Genomic DNA, 26,843 nt, shown 5'->3' with positions numbered 1-26,843 from the left:
GGACGCAGCTGGGCAATCTGCCAAAGATGGAAATATGCAGATCGGACCACTGACGCCACCTGAGTTTCCATGGTGAGCGCCAGGTCCAGATGTATCCCCCAGCTGTGAACCTCATTCTTCGCAGTGGGAGTCACCCCACCAAAAGAGAGGGAATTTCCCAAACTGCTGACAGTGAGTCCACCCACCTTCAGGACCTCCATCTTGTCTGGGTTCAGCCTCAGCCCGTTTTCCTGCATCCATTGCAATACAAACTCCAGACAGCACTGAAGGGACAGAACAGCATCCACTGTAGTTGGAAAAAAAACTAGTTATAATGCCTGAAGAGGGCTACTGTTTCCTTGGATGCAGAAGTGTTTTCTGTTGGCTTTCTCTTATTGCCATTTTTTATATCAGATTTGTGTCCAACCTGGCCTGTTTGTCCTATGGGAGATGCAGCAGGGATATTGACTGGCAAACAGTGGTATATGTCACTAGTGGGTGATAAGCCCATAAATAAACCTCTGGTGTTGTGTGAATGACATTATTCAGTCCTGTAATTATCCTGCCAGAGAAGGGATGTAAATCCTCATTTGTCTCATCCTGGTAGGCAAGGATGAGGAACGGGAATATTTTTCTTCTCATGGGAGAGCACAGTGAGGCACTTCCTGGAACTTTAAATAGCATACTTGCATTGGCAAGGATGGTGTTTGCCCTCCGCCAACTCCTGCATAAAATCACCTCATTTTCACACAAAATTACACAATTTGCAAATTGTGTGGATTGACTGGCATTATGATAGATAGTGCTTTGTTTAAGAATTTGATACACAACGTACGTCGCTGGGATCTTTCTTATCAGTCAGCCCTGTGCGTTGACATCAGGCAAGCACTGTGCTCTGAGAAAGCCTGATTTCAACCTGGAAGTTGTGGATTTGAAATGCGTAGCCCTGGAGATAGCAGCCAGTGTTAAATATTATTTCATCTTGCATCCCCCCTTGTAAGCTTATTGGGCTTTCTGTATTTAACATCTGGATGTTTGTTTTGCACTTCTACTGTACTTCTCACTATGAAACCTCCAGCCCTTTCCTTACAAGGTGGCAACTATGATCCTGAAGCTGCAATCCTATACTCACTAAAATAAATCCCACTAAACTTGTTTCTTTTTCTCTTTGCTTTCTCCAATACTGGGGCAAAGCAGTTCAGAACAAGATAAATTAAATAAGATGGAGATAAAAAGACAAAAGGACTAATATTGCCATGTTTCCCTGAAAATAAGACAGGGTCTTATATTAAATTTTGCTCCAAAAATGGAGTAGGGCTTAATTTCAGGTGATGTTTTATTTTTTTTCCCTTCTGCAATAATCTACACTTATTCAAATACAGTCATGTCATCTTCTGGTTGCTGCACAATGGTGGAGGGTGGGGTTTCACTTAAGTAGGGCTTATTCTTGGGGTAGAGCTTATATTACGAGCATCCTGAAAAATCATACGAGGGCTTATTTTCAGGTTAGGTCTTATTTTCAGGGAAACGGGGTAAAACAAAATCAAACAAAAGATAATATTAAAATACAATTTGCTTAAAAGCAATGGAATGGCGCATAAGTAGAGAAAAACAAAGAAGCAACTCATTAATACCCTTTTAGAGTATCCCATCCATGGGCAGAAGTTCATTTGAATAAAAAAGGATTTGCCTGCTGGCAAAATGACAATAAGAAAGGGCCAACCTAGGTTCTCTTGGACAAAAATGGGACTTACCTTTGAGTAGGTATATACAGCATTGCAGTGAAAGTTAAATTCATCAGTTAATTTTTAATGAGGGTCTGGATATGATTCCTGTATAGTCTAAGCTTCTTTGTAAAGGTTTCATGAGTTTTGCATCTACCATGGGATGAGAATCCTTTAGCATCCATCCTGTTCTCCAAATCCCCACTCTCCATGTAATATTCATAAAACCATGAGTTTCTGATCTTGTAAGAAGCATTGCAAGAGAAAGATGTATCCTTATGGCAAGGAGAAAGGAAGGGCAGATGGGGAGGAGAAAACTATTCACTCTTTAGAGTCATGGAGTTGCATATTAGATATAAGTAGAAAAGAAAAGTCTTAACTATCTAGAGAGAGAAGAGCGGGAAAGAGAGAACAATGTCTCTTGCACTGCAGAAATATCTGCCAGAGGCAAAGCACCTTAAAATAGATAGGAATTGAATGCATGGGTTCATTTATTTTCATTTGACGTTGACCAAATCAATACACAATATGTTTCCATAGGTAGGGAATATTCTACAATTTCACTGCAAAAAAGGGTACCTTCTTCAAGGATCTACAACTCGCACCTGCCTTCCTGATCTTACGTGGAGTGGAATTCAGCCTGAATGCATACGTAAGTTATGGGTAAAATGTAAACTGATGCAATTATAGATTTCCATCACTTGTTATCCATTAGATGCACGTTATAGCCAATACTCAAACTATGTGCTGGGGAGCTCAACTCCCTTTATTTTGTGTCAGTCCCCTTGCTCTTGTTGTGCTTATGTACCATCAAGACACTTCTCACTTAGAGAGAATTAATGACCTTCCAAAAGTCCTGGAATTAACAGTCCTCTTCAGGTCTTCCTTTATTGAATCAATTCATCTTCTTTTCCTACTGCCATTCATTTTTCTAGGCATTATTATGATATATGCAAAGTATGCTAGCCTATGTTTAATTATATTATCTTCCAGTGAGAATTTACTCTTGATTTGCTCTAGAACATATTCATTCGTCTCTGGTGGTCAATGGCATTTGTAAAGCTTTTTTCCAGCACATTTCAAATGAGTCTTTCCCCCTTCTAGTCTCATTGTATCCAGCAATATATCCTTACAATTTAAAATCCTTTCTAACTCTGCCGTAACTACACTTCTATGTCTCCGTCTTCATCTTATTTCCTGGCTGCAGTCTCCATTTCAATTAATGGTTGAACCAAGATATGGAAAACCTTTAGCAATTTTATTTATTTCTTTTTTAACATTAAAGTTATATAATTCTTCAGCAGTCATGATTTTTGTTATCTTAATATTCACTTGTAATCCTGCTTTTGCACATCTTTGACTGACACAACATAATTTGCTTAAATTACATTATTGATCTTTCTTCCATCAACAGTCACTCCTTCATCTGAATCCATTTTTTCCATATAGGTCTCCATCTCATATTTTCGAATCCAGAGTACAGAAGACACACGAGGACAGTTGTGTGTTGTGGCAGGCAAATTTGTTTAAAATGATTCATATTTTTGCATGATCCACATGGTCAAAGGCTTCAATGTAATTTATAAAGCATAGGCTAATCTTCTTCTGAAATTCTTTGGTACATTCCAGTAACCAATTTTTATTTGCAATATTGTCTCTAGCACCTCTTCCTTTTCTTAATCCCGCTTGAATGCCTAACATATCTCACTGCATATATGATAAAATTCTTTGTTCTGAAATCTTAGGGATCACTTTTCTTCTACAGAAAATTAATGCAAAGGCGCTAAACTTACTGCATTCTTTGGTGACTCCTTTCTTTAGAATTAGAACATTTAAGAAATGTTCCCAGTGTGCAACCAATTGTTTTCTTTTCATTGTTTATTAATGTATTTTTGTTAGGATTTTGATGGGTTCAGTTTATGAAGCTTGATGTAGTCCTACCGGTATTCCATCAATTTTTAGTGATTTATTTCCTCCAGATGGTCTCAGGGTAGCTTTCACTACATTTTTTAAAACTGCATGTTTTACATGTAAGCATTCATCTTCAAAGGATCTGTGATGCTTGCATTTTTGTATAGTTCTTCAGTTGCCAAAATATTGTTGCTTAGCATAGTAAATTACACTCTAATAGACCTACTGAATCAATGGGGATTTAATGAGTCAACAACTCCACATTTCATTGATTCAAGTGGGACTACTCTAGCTGCAGTTTACTATGTTGAAATAAATTGCAGTTAAATTAGGCCCATTTGAAACAATGAAATTTATAGAGGTGCTGACTCACCAAATCCTCATTGATTATTGAATCAATGAGACCTCCTATAATTTTATTTATACTAAGGAACAGGATTTTGGCGTGTATATTTTTGCAGTGTCCTCTTACATCATCCTGCTCATATAACTTTTTCCTCTCTTGACCTTCTGACATTCCTGTTCATGGTTTAAATGTTCCTTTTATTTTCTGGATTTTCTAGAAGAACTCTCTTGTTTGTCCTTTGTTATTCTCCTTTGTTTCTTTGCAGTGCTTATTATAATAATTCACATTTTCTGTAAGTAGAAGTTAATTCAAAAATTGCTTTTAAGATTTCGACTATATTTCTGTCTCCTTTGTGGATTCCTGTTGTTTGCTGAAGATTTAAAATATTTTCATCAGACTTTACCTTTATGCACAACCTTAACTAGTCCAATGGATCACTGGAGTTGAACTGGTCACTGGAGTTGAGTTACTTTCTCCATCTTTCTCTCTCTCTCCTGTACTATCAGATTCTGTTCCTTCTGTTCAAGTTCTGGACATGTCCTTTTAGGTTTAAACTAAATTATTTCATTAGCAACAGTACTATTTGTACTTCCCCTTTGCTCTTCCCTTGTAGCTGAACATGTGCCTTCTGAACTCACCTTCCAGAATGAGCTCATGTTTAATTGTGGATTATTTCACCATAGGGTGTTTGAGGAATAAAACATTCACAAGTGATTTTCCGTTGCCTTATTTATGCATCATTAACAAAAGTTAGCTTGAGGATCACTGTCATTGTCTTTGAAAGGTCATCCACTGATGGGACCTTCTATTACCATTGAGGAATTTCTGCATCCCTATCACTGTTGGAATTATCAGTTCTTTTCTGCTGAAGGAAACATTAATTCCCTAGGGAGATGGATGCATCTTAGTCTTGTTTCTCAACCTTCAAGGTTCTTGCTAGAAGGCAAGAATCATGAAGGAGTCTAGCCTATCAATAATATTGCTTTCCCTTGTACATGCAAGGCTCCTCACTACATTAAAGTGTGCATCCAAGAGGGAATCAACACCCTTAGGTACCTTTCTGAGAAGACTATGTGCTATGCAATTTGGATTCTGTTGAGCTGCGTTTTGCTATCAGGGGCTTGAACTATGAATTTTAATATGGGTTTTCCTACTTGTTCCTATATGATATGGGTGGTGTCTTGATTTTAGCATTATTGTGCTGTGTATTTTGTCATATAAAAATATGCATAAAGAAATACAATTTCTTTTTAGCTCACAGCTGCAAACAACCAGAATCTCCGGCTCACACAAATGTTGCTGGAATGGATCTTCCCTCTCTTGGCTATACCCTGATATACACCTGCCAGCCTGGGTTCTTCTTAGCAGGAGGGTCAGAACACCGAGTCTGTAGGTCTGACGGCACTTGGACAGGGAAGGTTCCTATGTGTCAAGGTATTTCCTTGCATCTTTGATTTCTTTCCAGGCGGAGAACTGGATATTATAGGAAGTAAAGAGTGGCAAATTACTCTGTTAGTTTTTACTCTTGCTTTTATCTTCTAGCACAATACAGCATGTGAAATATGTTTTGTATCTTCATACCCCTTGCAAGCCAGTGATGTTAAGACAAGGATGGGACAACACAAAGCAGGAATATGTCAAAATTATGAATAGTTTAAATGAGTGGGAATGAACCACAATAAGTTTCAAATAGAGATGGACATGAACCTCGGTTTGGAGGTTCATGCCGGTTCATATGCATGATATCACAGGAGAGGTGGTTCTCTTCCCCTGCCTCCCCAGGCAATGACCCACTCACTGGTCAGAGTGTGCTCCTCTCTTCTTCCTCTTTGGTTGTTTTATGAGTCTTCAGCTGGAGCATGGGTTAGCCTGTCCTCTCTGCTTGTCTCAGTGGGTGAAGAAGGAAGGCTACACGTGGCACAGAGGTTCATGCCCATCTCTTGTCTCAAATTTATACAAAAGCCCTCTACTTATCCCATTTGCACATGATAAATAGAATGAATCTATTTTCACAATTCTGCATTGTATCAGATTTTTCCTCGTAACTCAACTTTGATGTGTAAAGCAAGTTTTGAAACCAAGCTTGACATAAATCAAATTCAGAGAACTGTCACGACTATGGCAATTTGAAGTATGAAGTGTTTTATTGTTTAAAATCTGTTAAAATCTTGAGTCCCTTGAAGTCAATACAAGTTTGTTACCAGGTTTAATTTATTGCATTTCTGTAAATTCGAGAAGTTTACCAAAGCTGTATATACATATATGCCTCTTCTTACACATAGATATGCACAAGTGAGTGCCATCAGTAAGAAACTTCTTAAAATACTCATCCACCTAGAAAGCAATGCTTAGGTGTACATGATAGTACCAACCTTTGTACTTGCATGTTCCAAGAATGTTTAGAAGTGTTACTTATTGATGCAGTGTGGCCCAATTGATACTACCTATGTCTTGCATTATCATCTCAACGTTATCTGTTTTCTTCTAGCAAAGCACGTGGTGAAGCTTCCCTTATAACAACTGTTCTGTTATGTCCCTCCCATTGTTACTGGGAAGCAAACATGCCTCTGCCTCCACCCTCACTTCATTCATTTTATACTTGTGAAATCCTGGTGAGATAAGTTGGGTTAAGAGATAGAGATGAATGAGTCTCAATTTATATAGTGAGTGTTATAGGTGAATGAACTTTGAACCTGTGATATCTACAGTCATCGGTCTAAAATAACATTTTTAAAAACTTTTCTAAAATTTGAGATTTATAGAATAAATTCATTTGAGGCTAGATGGTAGGCATGTCCTCTCATTCAGGAGCACAAAACAATGTGAAGAAGAGCTAGCTTCCAAAATGTATGTCTCTGGACGAACTAGCAATGCTTTTTGATCTACTTGGGACATCCAAAAAAACTTTGAAAAGCCTGTTACTTTTAGTCTGAAACATTGTTAGGAGAAAAGGCATGTTTTCCCCGATCTCTCTTGCTGCTGATGAAAGTAGTATCACGGAAAAATGACCACACTGGTGACTTTAAAAGAATAAAGAACTGTGTTTGCTTTCATCTGTCTCATAGTCCTCCAGGTTTTAAAAGAAATCACAATAGAAAAGATACGTGCAACAGCATTGAAGTTGCTCTGTCTCCTGTGCATGAACTTCTTTTTGATATCACAGATATAGTTCATTCTTGAAATTTGTGAAGCCCACTATATGGAAGGAGTAGAATGATTTTGCTTTGTAGAAGCATAGATCCTGTGGTATTTTTTTCAGAAGCTCTTAACCCTATCTCTCTCTCAACATTCAAGCTTCACTCAGAGGCTTTGCAGTTCCCACAAAATTGCATGAAAGAATAAGAAGGAAGGCAGTACAGGATATGCATTGGGCTGGGGAGTTTAGTTCAGGAATAAGGAGATATTGTTTCCAGCAATGGCAGGATATGGTTGAAACCCTGTGCTTAAGCCCTTCGTGAGGATCCATCTCAGAGGGAAGAGGGAAAAACCTAATGAAATGAATGCATCTCATGAGAGTTGGCTCCCGAAATGTTGTAACTGGAGCGTCACTCTTGCCTGCCTCAGAGTCTCTGAAGCAGTAAATGCCTCCTACGTACACTGCAGTTGCCTTAAAGGGGTGTGTTTTAGTTCAGAAATAGGCATACTGCATGGCAGAAAATGTCTGAAACTTGTATTTGCAATTAGGCACCTCATTTAGGTTGCTGAACACTACTTAATTCTTATCTGTTAACAGATTTCATTTTGTGTTCTTAGATATTTTCTTCATTACATGGCGATTACATTTGTGTCTTTATTTAGGGGTTATCATAGTCATCTTTATTTACTCAAATTTTATCAGTTTCTGTAAGATGCAACGTTTTATTATCTCTTTGCTGTAAGGAATTATCTGCCATGCCTTAATCTTACACTTTCTTATTACTTTGTTGAAGTACTGGTAAACTTTTTGTGAAAACTTTAAATTAATCCTTTTGGTCTGATTAATTTTAAATTGGTAATATGCCAGGACAGTGGGATAACTGTTTGATTCCAAGTAGGTGATGGATGTGCATATCTGGAAAAGTTAAATAGCTATAGCAAAAGGAGGTTGGTGAGTGCAAGTTTCCTAACAATGTTTTTCCCCCTCAGAGCTGATATCAGTCCTAGAGAAGAAGCTTCCCAATAAGCAAAAACAAGTCAAAAACAAAAACGAAAAACTGGGAAGCAGATAGCAGGATGTATACGTGGTTAGGTCTTTCCATTTAGTAGCAAAATACATTACATCTGAATGGCTTACAGCTTGCTGGGGGTACTACAGCATTACATTCTACTGGCAAATATATTGTTGATTTTAATTACATTGTTCTTTGTCGCCTAACCTTGAATCTGCTTTTCATGTATGAGAATCAGCTGTAAATGTCACAATTAATGAATGATGATGACAATGGCATAGCTTTATTTTATATAATGCATCCGATTTTCTCATGTATTTTAATAGCTGGTTCCAAAATACTGGTGAAAGATCCTCGGCCAGCTTTGGGAACACCAAGTCCTAAATTGAATGGTGAGTACTGCTATTTTGAAAACCATTTTATCCAATGGAAACTATTCAAAATGTAGTGGATGATCCATTTTAAAAGGTGCAGTGCCATCTTGTATGTGTACTCGAAAGTAAGACCAATTGCATTTAATGAGGCTTTGTTTCAAATGGATGTCTATAGGTTGTGCCCGAGAGTCTGTTACCCAGGTACCATTAATACACTGCAAAGTGAGCATAAGAATCTAAGATATTTTGGCTGGAATGCTATGGCCTTGATTGATGTTGGTGCAAGGGAAATGGTGTATGCTTTAGTGGCAAATTGCTGCTCATTAATAAAGAGGGGGCTACATTCCTGAGCATGTGTCCAGTTATGCAGTTGGCTACATAGCTAAGAACGCAAACAGCACTTGGTTAATGAGCAGCAATTTCCTGCCAAAGTTGAGCATCATTTCTCTTGCTTAGCCTTCCTTCCTTTGATCTCACCCACTGCAGATTCCCCTCTCTGCTTTTATGATCCATTGTAAAGCTGGTGGACTGCTTAAAATGTTGCACTGTGCTAGGGAAAAGAGATGGTTTCTCAAAGTTCCTCATAACATACAAACATGTACATGCATAACACAGAAACAGAATCATCTTCTGTAGCTCATCAGAGTTGGTGTGATATCCAGTCCACAGCTGTCTCAATTTTAAAACAACTGCTCAAACATAGCCTGCATCTTCCCTGATTTACATCTAAGAAAGACAGGCCCGGCAACAACCATCTTGCGAATACCTTTTGGACTTTACATCTAAGAGTAACTTTCCTAGCAAAATCCATCCTTGCTATGGACTTTAGGACTTTTAAGTTCTGCACACTATTACATGCCTGAAGAAGTGGATTATCCCAATGCAAAAAAACTCACAGTTTATATGATTTTTTAAAAATGGTTTGTAAAGGTATCGCCTACTCTTCTTGCATTTGTATTTTTCCATGACTGCATGACTCCCTTTTATTTCAATTGAGTTGTACTTACAATGACAATAAATTATTATTATTATTATTATTATTATTATTATTATTATTATTATTATTATTATTATTATTATTATTATTATTATTATTATTATTATTATTATTATTATTATTATTATTATTAAGCACTAAACTAATATATCAAATGTAGTTATACAATGATCTAGTGCTGACTTCAGCAGATTGTTTTTTTGAAAAATAAGTAATACTTTGGGGCAACAAGGGAGAAAAATGAGTGGATATTCTCACTGTCTATAACATCACGCCCAGCTTAGTACATCAACAGAATCACAACAACAACCATACTCCCCCATTCTTTGGGAGAACAAAACAATGGATGACATGGTGCAACATCCATTCAAATTGATCTGGCTTGGATAAAGTCAAAACCTACTCACCCCCAAGGGGAGGTGAAACAAAACTCTGCATGTTATTCAAATTATCTTTGTTCCACGTGATCAATAAAAAAAGTAAGTTCTTCCATTTTACATCCACAGAAAATCCTTTATTATTTGACTGTGTAGTTTTAGCCTCGTTTTGCAACTAGAAGAAAGGGAAAACTGATTTTTGAAGCTATACAATTGTTTATCATCATTTGTTTCCTGTTTCAACCAATTTAAGTGTTTCTTATTTCAGCCTAAATTTGAATAAAAGTCCACTTCTTGAAAACAGCTAAGAAATTCTTGAAAATTTCTTGTGATATCCATGTTTGCAAACATCTTCAGTGCTAAAAATGAAACTTTATTTTCGTTTCAGGGATTATATGTACATACAATGTTACATATTCCTAGGGATTAATGTATTGCTTCCTGATACAAACAGAAATTAGACAGATGTCATATATAGACTGTAAAGTCATTTTTGAATCTTTGTAACACTATAAAACTCCAGTGCAAAGGGACAGTAGCTGAAGAAAGCATTTGCTTGTACGTTAATAGAGCTAATTACAATCTTATACTTGCTTCATTGATTCTTAGAGTTGTTTCAATGATCAAGGAAGTGGGATCTGTATGATGAAGCGGATTTTCATGTGTAAACTCTATACAAATCAGATGTGTATCAGATTGTGAATTTGCACCTATGTACCCTGTTTCCCCGAAAATAAGACCTCACCTGAAAATAAGCCCTAGTATGATTTTTCAGGAGGCTCGTAATATAAGCCCTAACCCAAAAATAAGCCCTAGTTAAGTGAAACCCCATCATCCAACATTGTGCAGCATTATGCAGCAACCAGAAGATGACATGACTGTAAAATAAAACATCCCCTGAAAATAAGCCCTTATGCGTTTTTTAGAGAAAAATTATGGTAATATAAGACCCTGTCTTATTTTTGGGAAAACACGGTAGTAATGCTCATTGTAATAGCTGATTGATATAGAAGTCCAGTTGGTACTAGATGAGCCTGAGTACAATTCAGTTAGGATGAGTATATTTTCCCTCAGAGTTAAAATGAATAGGTAAGGCAGTGAAGTCTTGCGTGACTGTTTATTTTGTCATAATCAGGAGGCCAGTTAATTTTGCATTGTGTCTTTAGGTAAACATCTGTCATTCTATTCTCAAAGGCTTTCACGGATGGGATCTGATGGTGGTTGTAGGTTTTTTGGGCTGTTTGGCCATGTCCTTAAGGTTTTTCTTCCTAACGTCTCTGTGGCCGGCACCTTTTGATGACAGGAGTCAGAACTCTGTGTTCTGGTGCAGTTTTGTGGGACAGTTGTTGACATAACATTTGTTGTATTTTTGTGGTGGGTCTGAATATTATTTGTAGGTTGTGTTTTTTCAAAAGCTTCAGATCACCTCACCCCCTCACCCCGTTACCCTAACAATGCACCCACAACAAAAAACACACTGATCACCATAATCACCCAATCTCCTGAAAAGGACAAAACCTGATCCCACAGCTATAAATACTCAACTATCCCACAAAACTGCACCAGACAGAGTTCTGTCCTCTGAAGATGCCGACAACAGAGATGTTGTAACATGGAAGTCATACCTTCTCCTTACCTGTGGAAGAACATGGCCTGGAAATACTGAAGGTGCAAACCTGTAGATTATATATATGCAATTCATAAATACAGTGGTGCCTCGCATTACGATTGTCCCGCATTATGACAAAACTGCATTATGATGACGTCTTTGTGATCGCTTTTGCGATCGCAAAACGATGATCTAAATGGGTTTGTTTCACTTTGTGATGATCGGTTCCCTGCTTCGGGAACCCATTCTTCACAAAATGACAATTTTTCTACAGCTGATTGGCAGTTTCAAAATGGCCGCCTGGTAAATAAAATGGCTCCCCGCTGTTTTCTGGGATGGATTCTTTGCAAGACAGCCACCGAAAATGGCCGCCCTATGGAGGATCTTCGCTGGACGGTGAGTTTCCAGCCCATTGGAATGCATTGAAGGTGTTTCAATGCGTTTCAGTGGGCTTATTTTCACATTATGATGTTTTTGTTCTACAGCAATTTCGCTGGAACGAATGAACATCGTAATATGAGGCACCACTGTATTAAAACCTAGAAGAGTAGTTGAAGAGTGGTATTTCCTGTTTTTTTCAGAACTGGCTTTGATAAATGTTATCAAAATTTTAGAAAAATGTAAGAAAAGTATACAAACTGTTACCGACATTTGTGCAGTATATCACAAGGTCTCTGATTCCCTCTAGTGGCCTGTTCTGGTAATATACCATGGAAAGACATATTTCTTTTTCTAATTTAATATTTTCAGGCAGTGTATAAGTGACAACGGGGATATTGATCTCATGGATACAGAGGTCCTACTGTAATATTATGGCATCCTGATAAAATCACTTTTGACCTCTGTATTTTTGGTTTATAGAAAGCTTTTCTTTTTTACAAAGTTATTATATGGTTAACTTTTAAAAAAATACATGTATGTATGTATGTATTTATGTATGTATGTATGTATTTATTTATTTAGTTCCTGATGATGTGTTTGCCATGAACTACATATGGAAAGGTTCCTACAATTACAAAGGGAAGAAACAACCAATGACTTTGACAATTACTAATTTCAATGCAACATCGGGAAGAGTGAATGCGACACTTATAAATAGCAATATGGAACTGTTACTTTCAGGTATGACTAAGAAAAAAAAACTGTTGCAAAGTTCTTAATTTAATATCCATAATGAAAATGTATACAAATTCTTCAGGAATTCCAAAAACTTTCATATTGTATATTTCCTGATTTTGCAAGAAATGCTATAAGAAAAGAAAGGGGGATGGAGCATGAGGGAATGAAACCATGTGCACAGTTCTATCCATAGCATCACAAGTATAAATTCCATTCTTACCGAAGGGACTGCTAAACACATGAGTCCAAATTTCTCCCTGCGCATTGACAAGGTTAATTAGAAATAAATTTCCCCACTGTTAATTATAAATCAATACAAATATTCATTATATTTAGATAAGTACACAAATGAAAGGCACAAAAAATATTAGTTACTATATCTCACAGATTATGGATATAGAACATTGGTTCCCAACCTTGGGTAACCCAAATGTCCTTGTACTGCAATTCCCAGAAACCCTGGCCAGCATAGCTGGTGGTGAAGGCTTCTGGGAACTGCAGTCCAAGAATACCTGGGTTTCCCAAAGTTGGGAACCACTGTAGAATCTGATTAAAATCCTAGACTTGATGGGCCTATTCGTCACTTTGGACTCCATGATGTAGACATAGTTTGCAGTTTAGAATCTTTATCCTTACAGAGAGCTAGGAAAAAAAACTTGTGTCAAAGATGTGCACGTTTCATGAGCATATGAAGCATTGCTTCAATTCCTTCTATTAAATGGGTATTTTATTACTATTGCATAGAATTTAAGACAGACATATCTCCACACATTTGGAGGAAATGAAAGGTGAATCTCAGCCCACTTAAATGAATGGCAGCAATAGAGCTGGATTTAGACTGGACATGGAACGGGGGGGGGGGGGGGAACCTTATAAATGTCCACATTCCTGCTCACCTTCTTCCATTAATTTATAGTTTTTTTTTAAAAAAAACCCTTTTTTAAAAACCAAAAATGCTATTGGGTATTCACAAAAAATCTGTGGACTGTCCCAGATATGTTTTCTAACCAATTTATTTGCATTTCATCTTCATAGAGAAAAGAGGGATGGAAACAGACTAAAATTAATTGCAGAACACAGTATATATGACATTGAAAATTTTAGCGACCTATGCTGAAGAGAGTTTATTTAAAAAAAAACAACCTTGCATTACTTACATAGATCAACTATCTTTACATTTCACAGGGTTGTATAAAAGCCAAGAGGCCCGTTTAATGCTCCATATATATCTGATTAAATCACCGTCCCATACTTCTGTGAACAAACTGAAGGAAGAAAAATGGGCAATGGATGGCTTCGTGAGTATGGTTCTGGCAAAATCTTGTAATGTCCTAATAGGAAATGGTGACTTGTGTGTAATACACACACACACACACACACACACACACACACACACACACACACACACACACACACACACACACACACACACACACACACACACACACACACACACTATATTAAAATTGAAATTAAATTAGCAGCATTGAAAAAAGAAAATCATACAGACAGTTGTTGACTGAAGAGAAACAAATGTTCCTATGATACAGTGACATCTTGAAAGGTCTTTGGATCTGCAGTTGATTGGTTTCAGAGGTAGAATTAGTCTTAAATGATTCTAGCATGGATGTCTCTGTGTGTGTCAACATGCATTAGGGGCAGCTACAGTGTAGTTACTTTCCAAAAGTACCACTATTGTAAAAAAACATGTGATGCTTCAATGCCTTTTAATATATTCATAGTAAGATATAATTATTTTCTTTTGCATACCATATAATGACCCTATATGGATAAGAGTACCTGCTTTAGAATGCTGTAATTTAAAATACAGTGGTGTCCCGCATAGCGACGTTAATCCGTTAATACCTTTCTGGTATCTTCAAAGCTCTCCTTCTTCCAATATCACATTTTGAATGAAGGTTTAATCAAGTCCAATTATTTATACATATACATACATACATACATACATACATACATACATACATACATACATACATACATACATACATACATACATACATGTATTTTTTTAAAAGTTAACCATATAATAACTTTGTAAAAAAGGGTCCACTGTATATATATGTGTGTGTGTTGGAGGGATGTGGTGGCACTGGGGGCTAAAACGCAGAAGCCTGTGCTGCAGGGTCAGAAGACCAAGCAGTCGTAAGATCGAATCCATGTGACGGAGTGAGCGCCCATTGCTTCTCCCAGCTCCCGCCAACCTAGCGGTTCGAAAGCATGTAAATGCAAGTACAGTGGGGTCTCGACTTACGAACTTAATCCGTATTGGAAGGTGGTTCTTAGGTCGAAAAGTTCGTAGGTCGAATCTGCATTTCCCATAGGAATGCATTGAAAACCATTTAACCTGTATCTGCTCTTTTCCATCCATAGAAACTAATGGGAAGCTGCTATTCCGCCTTCTGCCACTAGAGGGGGATATTTTTTTCTTTTTTTCCCCTTAGGTTCAGGAAACGAGGAGGAGGGCAGGGAACAGTTTGCAAAGCACTTTAGAAATCTTTTTTTTCAACGAAGCCAATTTTAAATCATCTTTTAAAGCATGTTGTGCTAATTTTTTCAGCACAAAGACACACAGGCAGGCTCTTTAGGTGCTGAGCAAGCCTCCCCAAGCCTCTTCAGAGCCAGCCGATCAGCTGATAGGCGGGGAGAGGAGGGGCAGGAGGGGGGGAGCACAAAATGGCTGCCAGGCTCCCTTCTGGTGTGGGCTTTTAGCTGTTTCCTGCTCTTTTTCCTGCTGTTTGGGGGCTACCAAGGCCTGGTAAGTGACTTTCTTTTATTTATTTTTAAACTTCTGACCCTTTTTCCCCCTCCAGAAGCCTCTAAGGGGAGGGAGGGGGGGCACTTTTTTCCTGTCCGTAACTCGAGGGAAGTTCGTATGTTGAGTTCTTATTTCCCCTATAGGGTGGGTTCGTAAGTTGAATTGTTCGCAAGTAGGGTTGTTCGTAAGTCGAGACCCCACTGTATATAAATAGGGACCACCTTGGTGGGAAGGTAACAGCGTTCCGTGTCTAAGTCGCACTGGCCATGTGACGACGGAAGATTGTTTTCAGACAAAACACTGGCTCTATGGCTTGGAAACGGGGATGAGCACCGCCCCCTAGAGTCGAACACGACTGGACAAAAATTGTCAAGGGGAACCTTTACCTTTACCTTTATATGTATGTATGTATGTATGTATGTATGTATGTATGTATGTATGTATATGTATATGTATATGTATATGTATATGTATATGTATATGTATATAAACTTGATTAAACCTGAAAAAGAACATTAAAACATTGATGTTTTGTTTCACAGTCTGATCCTGCTCTTTCTTTTCTATAGAGACTACTTCTGGTTCTGATTTTGCATGATAACCAGTTTTTTAATCTTCCATTGTAACTGCATTGAAAGAACATTTTTCACCCTGCATTCTTCATGGTAGTAATCTCAGTTGTTCATTTAAAAAAAATAACAGCATACATAATGCAATTCATACTGAATGATAGTAAATGGCTGCACATATTCTTAGTGCAACTACTGCAGAAAATTTATTTCCAAATAGTTTCAAGTGGCTGAATTGTAAGGGCCTCATTCCAACTAAAAGGCAGTTTCTGAATTGTTAACCAGTAGATGTGCCTCCAGCATTGATTTGTTTCTTTTTAAATTCATACAGGTTTCTGCTGAACCTGATGGTGCTACCTATGTTTTTCAAGGATTTATCCAGGGTAAAGATTATGGACAATTTGGACTTCAAAGATTAGGTAATCAGTAGTCATTAATCCTGTATTATTTAAATCTGTTCTTGGCATTTGAATTCAGTGTGTAGAGAGGAAATTGCTACCATCTTCAAGCTTCATGTGCTGGTTGGCTTTGGATGCATATAACCACATGACCATAAACCCTCTGAAACACAATCTTCCCTGATTTTGCCAAGACAGTCACATGTGTACATCTCAGTTAGGAGCCCTATTCAGGCACTGGATAAAGAAATAGTAAGATAGAAAAAAAATGCTTGCTAAGTTGTTCTTTCTTGTGCCTCAGCATGACAAACTACAACAATGCATTTTGACATTGCAAGATTATTATTATTATTATTATTTTGCATTAAGCCAAGAGTGACACGAAAAGCTTGTCATAGAATCATAGAATTCTGAAGTTGGAAGGGTCCCATAAGGCCATCAAGTCCAACCCCCTGCTTGACGCAGGAATACAAATCAAAGGATATCTGTTAGGTGGTTTTCTAAGTTTCTCTTGAATACCTCCAGTATTGGAGCACCCACTACCTTTCAGAGTAATTGATTCCACTGTCTTCCTGCTCTAACAGTTAGGAAGTTTTTTCCTGATATTCAATTAAAATCTGGCTTCCTATCCCTCCCCCACCTCCCAATATACACGGGGGGGGGGGGAGGAAAAAAAAGTAAGTATTCAATTTAACCAGTTTCCCCTATACACAGCTGCTCTAAGCCATTTCAGTCAAGTTACTCTAGTTAGTGTACATCAGCATATGTTAAGGTACTTCAGCTGAATTGTGTGGTGATTCAGGCAATAGTGCTTTTTCTTTCATTTTTAAGGGGGACTCGGGGGGGGGATGCTTTGGAATTCATGTAAATTGCTTTTTTACCCTACACCCATCTCTGTTCATCTACTTCTCCTCCTCTATCCCAATTCCTTGGTGATAACAAAATATTACTGCCTGTATCCATAAGCATATATATATAAAAAAAGAAAATGTTACATAGCTGAAAGAAAATATTAAGCAATAAATTACCAGAATCCATTTCTGGATAACTGCAGTTTTTTTTTACCCCCATAAACAAAAGCTGGTACAGTATATTGTTAAATGTTCCATTTCTCAGGCAGAGGAATTCTGTTTAGACCAATCTGTACAGATTTACTTGAGGAATTAGTTGCCTTGGCTGTAATCCCTCTTTAAGTATCTAGGTTCCTTTCAACTATGATCATTTTATCTAGAGGCAAAAATATGTTCCTCTAGTTTCTAGGGACTATCAGCTCCTCATTTTTATTGTAAACATAAAAAGAAGGAAGTAGCATCTCAAGTATGTAATTGCACAGTTTATCTAGCTTTGCAAATATTAAAAAGCAAGGTTGGGCATTTCTTTGTTCTTAGGATATTTCTGCTCAACCTGCATTTGTTTCACACACATACACACAAACTGCATCATATCACACTTCTTACTCCAGATTGTTCACTCAGTCAACCCATCAATCAATCAATTGATCTTAATTAATTATATCTAATTTTTTTAGACTGCATTTGCGTAAAACTGGCTTTAGTCATCACGGATCATATTGATAAGCAAACCCACAACAGAAGAATCCATCTTCTGACTTCATAAACATAGTTCACACACTTCTGCCCCAACATTTCTTCCCCCTGATTGTCTCCAAGTAATGCTTCAATTCCTGGTTGCTTCATGTAACAACAACAACAACAACAACAACAACAACAAGTGACTTCATATAATACTATATATTATTTAATATATGAAGCAGTCAGGAAGTAAAAGTAGTCTTTGGTCCAATAAAATGTGCAGTGCAAAAACAGTAATGTTCATCTTCATCATCATCTCCTACATGGGCACAGGCCTTGTTGAGGTGGTGTGCTTGTGTGTTTCAGTGAGGTTGAGAGCTAAGCGGGAGTATCCCAAGCTAAACAGGTCTCAACTGAGGAACCAGGACAGGCTGCTGCAAAGCTACTGAAACAACATAAATACAAAACTTGGACTCCTGCTGAAAACCGAGAAACTATGAAATGTATTCTTGAAGGCTTTCAACAAAGCCTGGCTCCCAGCACTGAAAAACACAGCCTGCAAAAAGTCAACGGACTTTACCCAGCCACAAAGACCGGTGATCAATGCACACAAAAGACCAGCTATCAACACCCATCAATCACAATGACAGATCATCTCTCTCCCTTATCACAACAATACACCCACAACAAAAACACACTGATACCATAATCACACAATCTCCTGAAAAGGACAAAAAGCTGATCCCACAGCTATAAATACTCAACTATCCCACCATAGCACAGACAGAGTTCTGACTCCTATCCTCTGAAGATGCCTGCCACAGAGACTGGTGAAACATTAGGAAGAAAAACCTCAAGAACATGGCCAGACAGCCCAAAAAACCTACAACAACCAAACTATGAAATGTTATTACAAGGCAAATCCAACAGCTCATGGTTTTCAAAAAAGAATTATGGAAATTTGGAAAATGAGACACCAAAGTAGTAACTTTCATTAAGGGATAAAAATAATAATAACAACCAGAGGTTCCACTAGAGAAGCTGCAGCGAAGGCTGTATTTTGCTCAGAAGGAGGATCGCACACCCTTGAAGCTTCTGGAAGTGTGCTTCTCCCATTTTTCTCCCATAGAAATGGAGGCACTGAGGGGCTTTCTAGGAGCCACAGAAATGGTCAGAGGGAGGACACATACATTATCCCCATGCGTTATCTTCAATCTGCATGACCCAAATGTATTGACATTTTTGTTTTCAGTTTTATTGCACTTTTTTGCATATTATAGTATTATAAATATTTGGAATGAAAAACATTACTGGAGATAACAGACTATTTTTCCTCACCCATCCCAGGACTCAATATGTCTGAAGGTTCAAATTCATCCAACCAACCACATGGAACAAACAGCAGTTCTGTGGCCATTGCTATTCTCGTGCCTTTCTTTGCTCTCATATTAGCAGGATTTGGTTTTTACCTTTATAAACAAAGGTAGGTAAGATAATAAATGTACCAAATATATTGAGATAAGGTGTCTGAAACGGGAGTTGAATGTACAGTGGTGCCTTGCAAGACTAATTTAATCTGTTCCACGGTTAATGTTGTCTTGCGAAAAATGTCTTGTGAAACGCGTTTTCCCATAGTAATGCATTGAAATCTAATTAAAGCGTTCCTATTGGCAAAATAAGTCAGAACAAAGTCAAATTTGGTTTACAAAGGGTTTATTAAGTGCTCTTTAAAGCCATACATATTGTGCAGATGATTTCAAAAATTTCAATTAAAAAACTGTAACTTTTTAAATATCATAGAGAAACATTTAAAAATCAGCAAACATGAGGCGGGAACAAAAACGGAACACATTCGTCTTGCGAAGCACGGCCATAGGAACATTCATCTTGCGAGTCCCCAATCCCATCACCAAAACCATTCGTCTTGCGAGTTTTTCATCCCACAAGGCATTCGTCTTGTGAGGCACCACTATATAAGGCTGATTTCTATAAAAAATTCTCTAATATATTGTTTAAATGTGCACAGTCCTGAAGGGTCACCCAGTCTAGATAGAAATCTAACAGATTTGCTAACTCAAACATGAACGTTGCAGAGGGTAATCCTTGTCAAAATGTTGGTAGTGCTAATGGGAACCAAATCTTAGATGATTATGAAAAGATGCTTGGCTCAAGATTCACAAAAGCATCTATGGTCAACTCAGAAGAATCCCGAAGGACAATAAACCTTCTAAGGTTTTATGAGGGCTGCTGTTAAGGTTTTGATTGCAGAAGTGATGTACAGTAAAGGAATGAAACCTACCTTTCAGAAAGGAAAGGGATAGGGTTCAAACAGAGCTAGATTAGAATAAATAAATGAAAAAAAAACCTTAGTACAAGATCAACGATGTGCACATATGCAGAAGAATATATTTGGCCATATCTTTTCCACCTTCTTTCTTCTGCAGTGGCAGAGAAGGATCCAGTGGGAAGCAAAACTTTACTAATATTTATACTAAACAGCTTTGGTCCACCCTCAGAATTATCATTGCACTTAATTCTTTTTAATGCCTCTAAATCATATTATTCTATTAGAAACTAAAATAAACTGAGACCTACCTTTGTGTGTGAACTATCTAACACATAGTGCATACATATACTAAAGATACTTTGGAAGTATCAGCCATACTTGATACGCAAGGTTATTGTCCTACATTATATCTTATCCTTCTGGTTACCTTGCTATTTTAAATTACTCTCTCTATTGTGTAATTGCTATGGTGCCTATATTTTCTTTTTGACATTTACAGTGCTGCAGCTCATTTTTTTAAAAAAAAAAAATTCTCTTGCATCCTACATAGTTTGCCTGGTTGTAAGTGCTGGGCAGGATTCTATGCCATTAAGAAACTTTTTTATAAAGAGCTGTTCCAATACCAAGTTGTGTTGAAATTGCAAACCTCTCTTTAAGATTCCTCCTGTTGTGTTTAGCTGAATAATAGCTTTGTGCAATACATGTAAGGATGACTCAGCGAACCTTTTTTTTATCTTGTTTCAGTTCATTCTAAGTCCTATGTTATATGAACATCTTTCTTCTACTCACTGCTGTTGAATAGAATGAAGATAAATGTTCATTACTCTAATTTTTCGCACAGAAATGTACACTTTTTATTAGGTGAAAAGTGTAGTTTAGAAATTTTATCTTTTTTGGATTAGAATCCAAGGGTTTGGGGGAGTACATGCAACATGAAAGCCAGGGCTTTCAAATTGACTTGGGCATTTCTGGGCACATTGAGAACCTCCTGAACTGGATTAGGCTACTGCCAGCTAGTCTTCATGGGGCTGATTTGAAGATTTTTCAGAAGCGTCAGGTTTCTCAGGTGGGTCTCTTCAATCCTGTGCTTGTGGATTAAAGAGCTTCATTATCCAAATGTAAGACATTTAAAGGAGGCAAGAGGGTTTTTTGGGTTTTTTTAAAGAGACATCCATCTGTACCTACCCCATTCCTTGCCTTTAAGACTTCTTCTTACGTTGAGTGATCTAACACACTGGTTCTTAACCTTGGGTTACTCAGGTGTTTTTGGACTGCAACTCCCAGAAGCCTTCACCATCAGCTCTGCTGGCTGGGGTTTCTGGGAGTTGCAGTTCAAAAACACCTGAGTAACAAAAGTTAAGAACCACTGATCTAACACACTGGTTCTTAACCTTTGTTACTCAGATGTTTTTGGACTGCAACTCCCAGAAGCCTTCACCACCAGCTGTGCTGGCTGGGATTTCTGGGAGTTGCAGTTCAAAAACACACGAGTAACCCAAGGTTAAGAACCACTGATCTAACAGAGTGTATATTGTTTTGTATTTTTGCTGTTTCTTGCTGTGAACATCTTGCCTTGAAAAGCACTTGCAGCCTATACATTATTTGAAAACACTAAAAAAAACCTCACAATTTTTTTTCTCTTCTTTTCCCTCCTTTCCAGAACTGCACCAAAAACACAGTACACAGGATGCTCTGTACATGAAAATAACAATGGGCAGGCTGCTTTTGAAAATCCCATGTATGACACCAATGCGAAGTCTGTTGAAGGGAAGGCTGTGCGATTTGATCCCAACTTGAACACAGTTTGCACAATGGTATAACATTGTGACAGCTTGTCTTCAATTATCCGATAATTGAAACACAACAGTGCACACATAGTCCACTGATTTTTTTATTAAAAAAATGAATTTAAAGCACATTTTTCAGGATGTCCTGGGTCACCTTCTCCTGAGGATGAGAGAGAGCGAGAGAGAGCCGAGAGTGAGTTTCTTTTTTTTCATAGACTGGAAAAAAATATTGACTTCATGGTTCCTGTGGAGTGTTTTACAGAACGTCTGCTGCACTCCATGAGTGCTTATTCAGTTTATTTGCTTTTTTAAAAAAGGAGATTATTCTAAAAAAAAAATATAAGAATAAAAAAACATATTTGCATATATTGGAGGAGCATCCATTATCAGTACTTCTGTGCTTTATAAACTATGCTAGAGGGACTGGGTTTAAAAGAACAAAATAAATGATATATGGTAGAAACTAAGAGTTATATTTACAGGAGAAAACAAACATCATTGAGTCTCTTTAACCATCACAAGGTACATCACTTCCCCAACAGTGGTCCAATTCTCTAATAATACCTTTTCTTTTAAGTCCATTAAGTGTCATCCACTGTTCTAAATTCAGACAATGGTGCCATGCATGTGAATAGACTTAAGTTTACAAATACAAGCCAACTTCTGTATCATGGCAGGATAGCTGTGAGCCACATATCAGATTCTTTTATTTCATGAAGTTAGTTCTCTCTTGTTATATTTCTGCATTCATTGTTTTCTTCATGACAACATGTTCTGCTACCATTGGGTCCATTTTTGTTCTTCACATGGCCTTTCCCAAACTGCAGTTTCCCAAATTTTTACTCTGCACATTATATTCCCCAGACTGTATGTAACCCTGAAATTTGTTCCTGATGACTGTTTGTGAAAATAACTGTTTAACACCCATTCTGACCACATTCTATTTTCTCAATTTGGAAATTTTCATGCGGGGGGGTGGACATTAAAGTAGCATATCTCACTTAGATGATTAAGGATATTAAACATTCCATTTTATATTCTACTCTGAGATGAATTGCATCAGCATTACACGTCTTGCTTCCACATTGGTTTAAGTGCTGCACTCAGGGTGTGATCAAAGGCCAGTAAAAACTGCAGCCACTAAAATTGGAACTTTGATTCATGAAGGCATTTAGTGCTCTGATGCCTGTTCTCCAGATCTTACCTATTTATTTCAAAGCAGGCCTCTGTGTAGCAAGCACAATGTGAAATGTGTGGGAGTCTATTCTCCCACTGAAGCAAAATGCAAATCCTGTGTGAAATGCAAACCACAAAGGTCTATGAAATCAGCTCTTCTGTACTCTACAGTTGGATTATTCTGCAGTATATGCTCTCAGGAGCACACCTCATGTAATCTCAAAGAATTGATATCATCGCTCTGATTTGCAAACTCCCTGCATAGCAAAAGTTGTAACTGACTTTACCAATTGATAACACAAGAACTAGATGATAGTTGAGCTGTTGAACAAATAAAGTTGAGTATTTATTGGCAACCATTAAAACTTCCAGATCCTATCAAGAGATGAGATATTTTGGCCATTGCTCTACTTGTCTCATAATATGTTATGCCAAGAACTGATTTCAGAGCATACAATAACTAAAGTGACATATATTCTTTCAACTTATTGCAAGACGACAAGATTCACTGGAACATACAAGTGTAGTAGGAAAAGTGAGAGACCAGTGGAAAAGAGGAAGACCTCAGATGAGGTGGATTGACTTGTTAAAGAAAACCATGCCATGGCATTCAAGACTTTAGCAGGGTTGTTAATGACAGACCCTTTCTGGGGTTGTTAATTCATAGGGCCACTCATAATCATTGAATGCTCTGCCAAAGCAGTGATTGGCATTACGAATGATTATGCCAATTTCAAGTATTATAGCTAAAGATTAGGTAATCCAGTTCATAATCCTATTAAGCCAAAGTACTTTGGTTAAAATTGAGTTATCTCTGTAAATGTGAGTCGTTTTAACTTCAGTCACATTACAGTGCATCAATCAAGAATTTTCTGATGACTTTATTTGCCTCTCTAGTTTAAGTCTCAACGAATTGTTACATCATAACAATGTGGCAATTTTGGTTTTGTTTTGGAATAGAAATTACTATTTCTGTTCAAAAAAATTAATCCTATTAAGTTACAATTTGTTCTGTAGCAAGATTACAATGTAAATGAGGATACAGAAAGCAAGTTAATCGATGCCCCTACATCCTGCTTTATTTTATCACTTTTAAGTCATCATAGACTCATTTCATCCTCAAATAGAGGAATGCAATTTTAGTTTTGATTATAGTATCATAACTGAATTATCAATGTCAGGCTGAGTAATCCTCTGCCATAGTTCATTGTCTTCCTTTCATAGCATGAAATCATTTCGGATTCATCATTGAGAGCTGGTGTGAATTATCTAAGGCCACTTTCTTTTCCCAGAAATGAATAACTCTGTGGGGAAAAAATCAAATTTTTATTAACATAATAGAGAGTGCCTACCAAAAACTCCCCCACCGTACCCCAATCCTTCATTATACCCAAGATTGCTGCTTGGATATGTATGATGTTTGACAAAATTTTTACCAATCATTTTACAATCTTTTGTTTTGAGAATTCATGCAGTTCTATCCAGAAACTGTGTCTTCTACTAAAAGAATGCTGTTTTATATTTTTGCCATCAATTTGTTATTTATTCTTGTTTATCCAAATGATTGCAATAATGATGATTCATTCATTAATGTTAAGGTTAATACATTTGAGTTATTGTTTAAAATCTTATTTCTTCTGCAACTGGCTACTCCTCTTATATTAATGCATACACTTTTGTAAAGAAGTCTATTTTTATGAAAAAAAGGGATTTGTAAAAGTATGATGTAAATTTTCAGTGCAATGTAAAAAAAATAAAATGGGTAATTGCTTTTGTAATATGGAATATTTTTTACATGAAATGATTTAGAACTTGAACATTTGCGAACTCTACCACTGTTTTGTGAGAGGAGGCAATTAGACACTTTTTGTCTTCCTGCCATAAACTAAGAAAATAAAAACTATCTGCAAAGCTTTAAATCATTTTTCAAAATAGGAATTAGCCCAGTATGCCAACATTTTATTTACAAAGCAAAGTGTGCTGTTTATATGTCCACTACCCCAGAGCGGTGGTTTACAATTTAATTAAGCAGGCTACACATTGTCCCACCCCTGGTGAGCCGGGTACTCAATTTACCAACCTTGGAAGGATGGAAGGCTGAGTCAGCCTTGAGCCAACTACCTGAGATTGAACCCAGGTTGTGAGCCGAGTTCTGGCTACAGTACTTACAAGTGTGCAAGCATAATAAGATACAAATTTAAATAAGTTGAACATAATCTTGATGCATGCACACACGTGCACACTAAAACACACACGTGCTGCCATTACCATGCTCCTGTACATGTTTGCTCCAGTGAGTCTTCAAGGTAACTGGAAATATCCACTTACACTTTTTCAGCTATAACTGTGGATTGTTTTTGTGTCTGAGCTATTGACTGCACTCAATTTTAATTACATTTCATCTTTGTCAAAGCCATAGTTTAAGCTAATCATAACATTTCCATAGGATGGACAAAACAAATGTCAGTAGTTGTAAGTAGAAGCTGATACTTCTTATATCACACATACTTGCATGTAGCTTCATGTAGTGATGTCCATCCACCAGCAGACAAAATATTGTTGATGGAACAGCTTTTCCCCTCCCACCATACAGCCAATCACATCACCCATCAAACAATTACAATGGCTTCTGTGGTCGATGGATCCTCTAAATAAAACAAATTTATCATAGAAAAGTGAAGTTGGAAGTAACCTACAAGGCAATCAAGTCCAATGCCCTGCTCATTGCAGGAATACAGTCAAAACATATTTCTCAGGTGATTATCTAAGTTTTTCTTGAATGCCTCCAACTCCCGAGGTAACTGGTTCTACTGTTGTACTGCTCTAACAATTAGGAAATTTTTTCTGATATTGAACTGAAATCTGCCCTCCTTTAACATGAGCTCATTGTTGCATGTCCTGCACTCTGGGATGATTGAGAACAGATCTTGCCCCTCCTTTGACAGTATGTGGATGATATGAGAACAGTGGGGAGAAAAAGAAAGGAAACATTTCTGAACGTTGGGAAATCCACTCCTATGGAACTGAACTCAGGCTAGTGAGTTGATTATTTCCAGGTAATTCATAGAAACTTAGCACAGGATCACAACAGTCTACCTAAAAGGTTATTTAAAAATCATAATTATTTCATCTCTGGCTAATCCAGAAATAAAAGGGCAGACAGTTCAAGCCAACATATTCACACGGGATTCACGGATGGTGAACTCATAAATACAGTGGTGCCCCGCATAGCGAGGTTAATCCATTCCGGATTAACCGTCGCTATGGGGAAACATCGCTATACAGAAGGGAAAAACCCATTAAACTTCGTTTAATGCGTTCCAATGGGGCCTAAAACTCACCGTTCTGCGATGTTTCCCCATCCGGCCACCATTTTCGCACCCTTGGTAAGTGAGGGCAGGGCACAAAAACGCAGTGCGCGGCCATTTTGGGTGTCCGGCAGCCATTTTGGAACCGCCGATCAGCTGTTTTAAAAAATCGCTGTGCAAAAATCGGTAAGCGAAATGCTTACTGATCGTCGCAAAGCGATTTTCGGCCATAGAAAGCATCGGTATGCGATCACATTAGCGATCCCAAAAAATGGATCGCTATGCGAATTCGTCATTAAACGGTGTGCTTGTTATGCGAGGCACCACTGTATTGTCTTTGTACAGTAACCTCAGAATTCGTTGTCATGTTAAGATCTGGGTAATCAGTAACAAGGTTCAATTATTTTTCATGAATTGCCACAAGAA

General features: G+C 37.5%; 1 protein-coding gene across 6 annotated transcripts in view; it reads left to right on the top strand.

Moving 5' to 3' along the window:
* CSMD3 (CUB and Sushi multiple domains 3) overlaps positions 1–24,887 on the top strand; it is a 700,243-nt gene extending 675,356 nt beyond the window's left edge. For 5 of the 6 annotated variants that reach the window (XM_072999268.2, XM_072999267.2, XM_072999266.2 and 2 more), the window contains 8 exons: positions 2,244–2,355; positions 5,215–5,394; positions 8,435–8,500; positions 12,429–12,587; positions 13,770–13,882; positions 16,261–16,348; positions 19,207–19,342; positions 21,807–24,887. In XM_072999268.2, coding sequence (XP_072855369.2) covers positions 2,244–2,355; positions 5,215–5,394; positions 8,435–8,500; positions 12,429–12,587; positions 13,770–13,882; positions 16,261–16,348; positions 19,207–19,342; positions 21,807–21,966 — 1,014 coding nt within the window. In that variant the 3' untranslated portion in view covers positions 21,967–24,887. The remainder of the gene's footprint in view (positions 1–2,243; positions 2,356–5,214; positions 5,395–8,434; positions 8,501–12,428; positions 12,588–13,769; positions 13,883–16,260; positions 16,349–19,206; positions 19,343–21,806) is intronic. The other variant, XR_013544184.1, reaches the window with a different exon arrangement.
* The last annotated feature ends 1,956 nt before the right edge of the window (positions 24,888–26,843 follow it).

This window comes from Pogona vitticeps, chromosome 4, assembly GCF_051106095.1.
Source record: "Pogona vitticeps strain Pit_001003342236 chromosome 4, PviZW2.1, whole genome shotgun sequence".
Classification (NCBI taxonomy): domain Eukaryota; kingdom Metazoa; phylum Chordata; class Lepidosauria; order Squamata; family Agamidae; genus Pogona; species Pogona vitticeps.
The sequence above is the reverse complement of the archived record's forward strand: the minus strand, read 5'-3'. Positions and strand labels throughout refer to the sequence as shown.